The sequence below is a fragment of the Rana temporaria genome, chromosome 8, assembly GCF_905171775.1.
Source record: "Rana temporaria chromosome 8, aRanTem1.1, whole genome shotgun sequence".
Taxonomy (NCBI): Eukaryota; Metazoa; Chordata; class Amphibia; order Anura; family Ranidae; genus Rana; species Rana temporaria.
The window spans coordinates 127,842,107-127,852,342 of NC_053496.1; the positions used below are offsets into that span (position 1 = coordinate 127,842,107).

At 42.3% G+C, this 10,236-nt stretch overlaps 1 protein-coding gene across 1 annotated transcript; it reads left to right on the plus strand.

Moving 5' to 3' along the window:
• Positions 1–2,762: 2,762 nt before the first annotated feature.
• Positions 2,763–9,440, plus strand: LOC120909065 (pulmonary surfactant-associated protein A-like). Its single transcript, XM_040320691.1, has 5 exons — positions 2,763–2,873; positions 3,029–3,212; positions 5,461–5,580; positions 6,987–7,064; positions 8,724–9,440. The coding sequence occupies exons 2-5, from the start codon at positions 3,038–3,040 to the stop codon at positions 9,116–9,118; spliced, it is 768 nt and encodes a 255-aa protein (XP_040176625.1). The 5' UTR covers positions 2,763–2,873; positions 3,029–3,037; the 3' UTR covers positions 9,119–9,440.
• Positions 9,441–10,236: the final 796 nt, after the last annotated feature.

Sequence of the window (10,236 nt, forward strand, 5' to 3'; positions counted from 1 at the left end):
AGCAAGGCGCTGATCAGGAGTGAGTTTAACTCTAGAAAACTATTTGGTTCTGAGGAGCAGATCTAAGGCCTAGGCTAAAGGCCTGAAGCAGCTGTATGGCAAGAATGTAAGCCAGGAGGCTAAAATATTGCGTATTCCAGATACAGTAATGGTGGAACCCCCTGTGTGGGCTAATGATACCTTTGTGAACGTTTCTGTCATTTTAAATAAAAGTGAGCTACCAGGCCCTTAAGAATTCAGTTCTGGACTGGCGTACTTACAAAAAACGCACCTACCGCTGGAGTCTGATCACCCCAATCTTACACAACATTAAGAATTACAACTACAGAAAAAAATCATTGTCCAGAGATTCCACATGTTCCTGTTTAACCGGTTAACGCCCGCCGCATGTACATATACGTCCACAGAATGGCACGTACAGGCATATGGGGACCCCCCCCCCGGTACATGCGGCGGTCGGTAACCCGTGAGGAGCGTTCCAGGACGAGGCGTTTCTAGCCGCCCCCTCGCGATCGCTCCCCAGAGCTGAAGAACAGGGAGAGCCGTATGTAAACACGGCTTCCCCGTGCTTCACTGTGGCGGCTGCATCGATCGAGTGATTCCTTTTATAGGGAGACTCGATCGATGACGTCGGACCTACAGCCACACCCCCCAACAGTTGTAAACACACACTAGGTGAACCCTAACTCCTTCAGCGCCCCCTGTGGTTAACTCCCAAACTGCAACTGTCATTTTCACAATAAACAATGCAATATAAATGCATTTTTTGCTGTGAAAATGACAACGGTCCCAAAAATGTGTCAAAATTGTCCGAAGTGTCCGCCATAATGTCGCAGTCACGAAAAAAATCGATGATCGCCGCCATTAGTAGTAAAAAAAAAAATAATAATAAAACTATCCCCTATTTTGTAAACGCTATAAATTTTGCGCAAAGCAATCGATAAACGCTTATTGTGATTTTTTTTTACCAAAGATAGGTAGAATAATACGTATCGGCCTAAACTGAGGGAAAAAAATGTATATATGTTTTGGGGGGATATTTATTATAGCAAAAAGTAAAAAATATTGAATTTTTTTCAAAATTGTCGCTCTATTTTTGTTTATAGCGCAAAACATAAAAACCGCAGAGGTGATCAAATACCAACAAAAGAAAGCTCTATTTGTGGGGAACAAAGGACGCCAATTTTGTTTGGGAGCCACGTCGCAGGACCGCGCAATTGTCTGTTAAAGCGACGCAGTGCCGAATCGCAAAACCTGGCCTGGGCATTTAGCTGCCTAATGTCCGGGGCTTAAGTGGTTAATATGTGGAAGGTTCAAAGACTGAATATTTTTTATCCAATTCTGCTTCACTCACCTGAGGTGGCTGTTAATATTTCTTTGTTTAATAGTGGAAAAAAAAACCCTGAAGAATCAATTTAGGATTCTGCAAGATAATGCCTGAGGATAACCACGTTTTTGGAATAGTAGTCACATAGGTTCAGGGATTCGACCTAACTGATAGCTAAAGCAATGTTTACACCACATCACGCCTTAAAGTATACTCTGCATGCATTTAGAGACAGAGATTTAACTCTGTGTGCAAAGACTCAATTATGTTCTCACCAGGGGTTTATTTGTCCTCTCAGAGAAACTGCTGAAAATCCTTAGATTTGTTTTCTATCAAAGCATAATTTGTTTTTTGTTTTGTTTTTCTAAATTTAGATGCTAATCATATAGTAGTTTTATCTGCAGACCAGATATTTGACTGATCACTGTTCAGTTCATAGGTACTTAGCGCCACTTTCCCCAACTCATATACACATTTTACACATATCAGAGCACCTATTGTGGAGTTCTTTAGGGGAGGCTGCAACCGAACCCATACCTAAGCGCGGAGTCCTTAATACCTAAATTATCTGCAGACCAGTCTATTTACGCCCAAAAAAAATTGGAATTGAAAAAGTAATTGCAAAAGTTCTCATTTCACAAGAGGGACTCCATTAGTTGCTGGTTTCTGACACATGCCGATCAATAGAATTATAATGGGATCATGGTCAGACAAAGAAGAGGCCAAAATCCAAGCACTAGACACCATGGGGATCATTTGGGAAGGCATAAAAAAGTGATCCATTTGGACGGGATTTTTTCACCACAACACACCTTATCAAATTGCTTGCATTACAGCATAGTGCAGTGAAACACAGAGAGCGCCGAAAACGGCCGAAAAGGCCCTAGGACACTTCGGCTTGTTTCCTGCGCCCCTATACCTCAGGCCAAATGAGGTACTGCAGGTCAATGTTTGGCTTTTCTTGACACCTGCGCCCCCGCACCTCAGGCCAAATGAGGTACTGCAGACCTATTTAGCTAGAATCCTGCTCGTCTTGCGAGTCAACACTCGCTCGCAAACCGAGTCAGAATTTATTTATAATCAAAACGCTCTCAAACCAAGTTACTCTAAACCGAGGTTCCACTGTATATGTGTATATATATATATATATATATATATATATATATATATATATATATATATATTTTTTTTTTTTTTTAATACAGAGCTAATCTTAACATATTACAGAAAATGTAGACATTTCATGATAAATAACTGTGATGATGAATTATATTATTTATTTTTGTTCTTATTTTTTTTAAATAAATATTTGATTAACTGATTGTCATGCTCTAGTATACCACTTACATTTCTCGGAATTTTTTTTGCGCAAATCTGTTATTTTGTAATGACATTTGTCAGAGTCCTCAAAGACACTTACAGCAGGGTGTTGCCAAAGAAGTGACTGATAAGGCAGCAATAAAAGGTTAACTTGTCCATGATGAGGTTCTCATACGGTAGATAAAGGTATCATCTTTAAAGCCAAGGCATTGCTCATCTTATACAGGTATTACTTTTTTTGATACATCAATATTTTATGCACAAAATATTATTTGCTGCTTTTAAAATATTGTCAAATGCTCTATATGACTTTCTTGTTCTCAACATTGCAGACAATACTATTTAATAATAACTTCATACGGTATGCTATTTTATTTCTAGGTTTCCCAAATGGCATACCTCAGGGAGTTATTCTGCCTATTTGCTGCAGTTACTTTTGCAGTATGCCAAGCTCAATCTTCAGATAAGTGTGCGGGAGCTCCCGGAATTCCCGGTACCCCAGGACAGAACGGTCTTCCAGGAAGGGATGGAAGAGACGGCATGAGGGGAGAAGCGGGTATACCTGGTATGAATATTTTTATTACTATTACAATGTGACATGTGACTCTTCGTTACATTGAGAATCAGCAGAATAATGTTTCATAGTTATAAATAGCAGGGCAGCATGTCCCTTATTTGACGAGTGAACATATGCCAATATATATTTTGTAGAATTTTGAAGTTTTGTAGCAGGTAAGTATATTTAAAAAAAGCCCTTTGCCCATGAACCTACACTTATAGTACAATAAATAGGTTTGTTTGGTCAGAAAATCATTTATGTGTATTTACATGAACATGAATGTCCATTAGCCATGCACCTTCATTCGTAAACATTAGGGTTGATTTACTAAAGGCAAAAAGATTTTGCAAGTGCTGTTGCTCCATAGCTTAGTAAATGAGGCGAAGCTTCATGTTCCAAAGAATACATAATCACATGCTAAGAAAATGTTTTGCTTGCACACAGAGCTTTTTTTCTCAGAAAATAGGTGCAGGAACTCAACCACGACCCCGTTCAGATTTCACAAACTGTAGAAGGGTCTTAAAGGGGCATTAAATACCAGGATTGCATTACATACAGAGTGCAGAGTTCAGGGGGGTTACACACAGAGTGCATAGCTGTCTCTTGTAAACACAGAAACCAGACTTCTGTGTTTACAAGTGATTGTGGTGAGCAGGCACCAAAGGGTTTGAGCCAAAGGTGGTGGAACTGAGTTCCCCCTGAAAAAAAGCCCTGCTTGCACATAATATGATGATAGTCAGCAGAGTTCTTCTCATTTACTAAGCTCCAGAGCAACTGCACTTTGCAGAGTGTAGTTTAATTGCCATAGGTGTGCACAGCCTATTGCATTAGGGTGTGCACCCAAAAGCTCACACATACAGTACATGTATGTGTGTAAATATATATAGGGCAGTAGGGCAATGGACGGTATCTGTAGGGCAGAGGTTGGTGTCAGTAGGACAGAAATTGGTGTCAGTAGTTTATTTTTGTATTACTTTTTTACAATTTTATTTTTTAATGTATTTTTTACAATAATTTCTTATTATCATTTTTTTTTACAATTTTTTTCTGAGCCCCATTGGGGGACTTTGGTGAAATATCATCATATCTCTGATGTCTCACTTTAGAGAAAAAGAAAGGGACTAAGGACAGAGATTTCCCAGTCCCTTTCTCTGCAGCAAAGCAGCAGGGGAAATCTACACAGCACAGGGTGATTAGGGTGTGCCCAGGCACACCTGGCACACCCTGTGCACACGCCTATGCTTATTGCCTTTAGTAAATTAACCCCAATGTCTGTTTAAGACACCCAAAGAACGATCCCATCCCAGGATTTGTGTTGTTTAGTTTGATCAGTCAATCTCTTGTAAATGTGATTATCATGTAGTTTGTAGCCAATGTACAGCTATATATCATAGTCTTGGGTTTTTTGCCTGAAATCTTAAATTTAGCTTCTTCATTAGCTCCTTCAAAATCTATGCTAAGAAGTTTTAACATTTACTTTATATAATAGTTTATTCAAAAGCTCTAACCACTAGGCCAGAAAGTACCTATCCTTTAGGTTATAAAGCTATATATGATATAATTAAATAGCCTCTGTTGCAAAAAACATTTATCCAAAAAAGTCACATAAGCCAGTAAGATAGTAATTTAATTTAAAAGATTGCAAATTTAAGAGATTGCTCTCAGCCTTCTCCAAATCCCCAGATTGCTTTTTTGGCTGCTGGGTTCGGACTTCCTGTTAGTGGGGAGTTATGTTTTCCATGGCCCCACTATAGCCACCCTCTCTTGCTTGCTGTTGAGATGGAATAGGGACTACGGACTATGGGATTTGTAGTGTGCATAGATCAGTGAACATAATTGTAGGTACAACGAAACATAATTGAGGGGTAAAATGAAAGGTTCGTGCACTCACTAAGGATTTTATAAGGAGGTATAAAAACACAGAAAGAAACAATTTCCATAGGTGCAAGGAAAGAAAATTGCTTGATTCCCCCATCAACACTGATTGAGGAATCCCTCCCGCAGCACTATTATGTTTTGCCAGCAGGGATCCATCCCTACCAGCAGAATACAATGATTACTGCTGGTGGCTATAGGCAATGTCAGGGATTGTATGCAAACAATCTGACAGGCTAATTGTACTGGATTGGATTGATGGATTGACTTCAGTACAACCAGCCTGCCCATAGATGGATCAAATCTTGGTTGTTTCCTGCTAAACTGGCCATCTATGGCTGCCTAATGTCTAAACTCTAACTGATAATTTGCATTTCAGGGCCGATGGGTGCTCCAGGAGGACAGCAAGGACCACCAGGAAGAGATGGTCTTCCAGGCCCATTGGGACCACCTGGTTTACAAGGAATAAAAGGAGAAAGTGGAGAAATTGGATTTCCAGGTAAATAAATGCAATTATATATATATATATTCTGTTTTATGTTTGTAAATGATTAGTGCTCAGCTAAATAAATAATTTTAAAACAAATTCCATATACAGTAATTTAGCATTTCCTTTGTTTTGTTAAAGCAGGACTCCAGACAAACAGCCTTATCAACTCGGGTACAAGATGCTTTTCCAAGTGGGTCCCTCCTGACAATGTACTGGGTGTCAGAAGGGCTAGGTGTCAGGAGGGCATCAGGGGGGGGTGGGTGTCAGGAGGGCTGGGTGTTAGGAGGGAGTCAGGGGGTAGGTTTTAGTAGGGCTGGGTGTCAGGAGGGTATCAGGGGGTGGGTGTCAGGAGGGCATCAGGGGGTGGGTGTCAGGAGGCCTGGGTGTCTGGAGGGCATTAGGGGAGTGGGTGTCTGGAGGGCTGGGGCATTAGAAGGGCTGAGGTGTCGGGAGGGCTGGGGTGCATGGAGAGCACAGACATTTTTTTTCAATGCAGAGTGGTGCAGGGAAGGTGCAGTTGAAAACCTATATGTCCTGGAGGAAATTCGCTATCACCTTCCAACCTGGTATCACCCATGCCCTTGGATCGGGCAGGAGGGCCGGTGGGGATGACCGCGGAAAAGTTATGAGAAGAACCTGAACCCACCCAAGCAATTCTAAAGCTTCACCCCGCAGCTGCACGTATGCAAGGATCGGGGGCTTCCTCCTCAGCCTAGCATTAGGTGCCCATGTGCCTGCTCCACACACGCATGGAGCTCAGGAGAAGACCAGGACGGCAACACTGAGGTGTGTTCGCAAGCTACCTGTCAGCGGTCAACAGGTAGCTCGTGATTGACAGGTTGCCGACCACTGATATAGAGGAACCAATCTCTCCATTTTACACCTGAAGCCGCTCAATGCCCACTTCTCCTACTCTCCCTCCCGGAGGCATTTAGCCTTGGTTCCTTTATATGCAGCCGCCCCCACCGTGCCTCCTATCCAGGTGTACAGGGTGGCTGCATGGGCCCCCTGCAGCATAGGGACAGGTCGCAATTGTGATCCCTGTAGGTTAGCCAGTATTTGTTATTTTGAAAAGCCAATATTAAAAAATAATTAAAACAAGTGTGGTTTAGCCAATCATTTTGTGCATTTTAGATTGTTGTGGTCTGTGTAACTGGGGCTGTGGCAGGAACGTGTCATTCGCCTGTATACTGTGTACTAAGAGGCGTCACTCATTATTATTTCAGAAACTTGTCTGCATACTTCAGGAAAGAATTTTGTTAGAAAATGTTCATTCTAGGAACATTAATGTGATGTGATACATGTGATATTTAATAATTTTGAAACAGTCTAACATCATCTAAAATTGGAAAATGATATGCATTGCGTACACAGTTTAATCTATGATAATGTTGATTTTTTTTTATCATTGTCAGGAACTCCTGCATCACTAGATCCAGAAGTACTTTTTCAGTTAGAAAATATAAACAATCGCATCGCCAAACTGGAAGGAGGTATATATCATAATTAACTATTTTAAAGACTGAAGAAATTAGCATTGTAAAATGTAAAATCAGTATTAGCCTTGCATGTAGTGTGAATAATGGCTTTATGGATCCTAACCAACAGATAAACTGCCAAGCAGTTGCCCCAATACAGTGGCATCACTAGGGTTGGTGTCACCTGGTGCGGAAAAAAATTGGTGTCACCCCCCTGGACCAACTATAGTCCCCCCTCAGTACAGACCCCCCTCAATCAACTTAGACCCCCCACTAAATACAGACCCCCTCCTGCAGTATAGATCCCCCTCCCTCAGTACAGACCCCCCTCACTAAGTACAGACCCCCTTCCTCAATATAGACCCCTCTCCCTCAGTACATAACCCCCTCCTACAGTACAGACATCCCCTCAGTACAGACCTCCCTCTATCAGTATAGACCCCCTCAGTGTAGACTCTCCTCCATCAGTATAGACCCCCTCAGTGCAAACCCCCCTCCATCAGTGTAGACCATCCTCCATCAGTATAGACCCCCTCAGTGCAGACCCCCCTCCAGTGCAGACCCCCCTCTATCAGTATTGACCCCTTCGGTGCAGACCCCCTCCAGTGAAGACCCCCCTCTATCAGTATAGCCCCTCTCAGTGTAGACCTTCCTCTATCAGTAGAGACCCCCTCAGTGCAGACCCCCTCCAGTGCAGACCCCTTCCAGTGCAGATCCCCCTCCATGCAGACCCCCCCAATGCAGACCCCCTCAGTGCAGACCCCGTCAGTGCAAATCCCCTCTATCAGTATAGACCCCCTCAGTGCAGCCCCCCTTCAGTGCAAACCCCCTCAGTGCAGACCCTTTAATTGCAGACCCCCTCCAGTGCAGACCTCCTCAGTACAGATCTCCCTGTATCAGTATTGACCCCCTCAGTACAGATCCCCCTCTATCAGTATTGACCCCCTCAGTGCAGACCCCCTCCAGTGCAGACCTCCTCCAGTACAATATTTTTTACTTTTTGCTATAAGTATCCCAAAAAAATTAAATAATAATTTCTTCATCAGTTTAGGCCAATATGTATTCTTCTACATATTTTTGGTAAAAAAAATCGCAATGCACGTACTGCATATTGATTGGTTTGCACAAAAGTTATAGCGCCTAACAAATAGGGGATAGACTTATGGCATTTGTATTATTTATTTATTTTTTGCTAGTATGGCGGTGATCTGCGATTTTTAGCAGGACTGTGACATTGCAGCGCACAGATCGGACACGTTTGACACTTTTTTGGGACCAGTGACATTTATACAGCAATCAGAGCTAAAAATAGCCATTGATTACTGTATAAATGTCACTGGCAGGGAAAGGCTTAACACTAGGGGGCAATCAAAAGGTTAAATGTTCCCTAGGGAGGTGTTTCTAACTGCGAGCGCACTCACGAGGCACACGGCGGGCACACGCAGGCTGGGCGGCAAATTTAAAGGGACTTACAGGTACGCCAATGTGCCTGCCCGTGCCATTCTGTCGACGTACATTGGCGTGCGACGGCCGGCAAGTGGTTAAAAAGTTTACATTTTCCAATTGAATTAAATATTTTGTGAACATTTTATAACAATGTTGTAAAATATTTATTTAAAATTCGGTTACCCTCCATATTTGTTTTTATAAAATTGCATATTTTTTATATTTTAGTTCTCCTCCTGCAAGGAAAAATACAACAAGTGAATCATAAAATACTAGCTACCAATGGTAATGAGGTCGATTTTGAAACTTCCAAAACCACCTGTAAGGATGTCGGTGGATGCATTGCTACTCCGATGGATGAAGCTGAAAACAATGCATTATTAAAAATCCTCAAGGAATTTAACAGATACACATATCTGGGAATACTGGAGGGGCCAACTGCTGGAGAATTCCATTATTTGGATGAAAACCCTTATTTGGGTGGGAATCATTTAAACTACACCCACTGGAGAAAAAGTGAACCAAGTGGGAAAGGAAAGGAAAATTGTGTTGAAATGTACACAGATGGAACATGGAATGACAAGGCATGCAACCAGAAGAGGCTCACAGTTTGTGAGTTTTAAATCTTCATGATCATAATGTTCACACTTAAAGAGCCACTCCATTTTCATATATATATCGGGGCTCAAAATTTCACGTCCTGCGCTACTAGCCAGGCCTTAATGGTTACTTGCCACCAGTTGACCCAACCAATCCCTACCCTGCACCACCCCTAATTCTGCCCCTAAACACGCCCTCAAATTATCTCATAAAATGACACCTACATGTTTTATGCCAAATTAAGTTACAAACTTTATCAGTGCAGCCACACCTGTGCCCACCATTGCAGCCTCTACCCACTGTGCCCACCATTGTAGCCTCTGCTCACCTGTGCAGAGGATAGCCCCAGGGGAAGAGGAGCTGGGAGTGGGGGGGGAGCACGGGTACCGCCGGCATGCAGGGATTGATTGGGAGCCGTTCTCCCATCGATCACCCTGGGGAAGAGAAAAGCCACTCACGGTTACACACAGCCCCGCCTCCTGACCCCGTGCCTGTATCATATTGCCGTCCAATTCTGGGACGTGTTCTGTCTATATGATACAGGCACGGGGTCAGGAGGCGGGGCTGTGTGTAACCGCGAGTGGAGCGGAGGGAGCTGCAATGTAAAGTCAGCTGTAACAGCGGGTTATCAGCTATGTAATCCCGCAGCTTTTCTCTTCCCCAGGGTGATTGATGGGAGAACGGCTCCCAATCATTCCCCGCATGCCGGCGGTACCCGCGCCCCCCCCCCACTCCCAGCTCCTCGCCAGAAACGATTTTGCACTCGCAAAATGGGAGTAGGCGAGGGGAACTTTTGAGGGCTGTATAGATATATATATATATATATATATATATATGTATGTATAGAAATATATATATACATATATATATATATATATATATATATATATATATATATATATATATATAATTTACGGTATATATAACTGCTACACAAGTCTTTTTTTTAACTTAATGTCAAGCTGAACTCTAACCTGATATAAAAGACACAGGTTAATGCAGCTGTGTGATAATGAATACATCATTAAATGTGTTTTTAAATGCAAGCAGTCTAAGTACCTGAATTAGACCTGTTATCAGCCTTTTGTAGTTCATGTACAGCAGAGCAAAAGTCTGGTAGAAAGAAGCCAATCAGTTCATT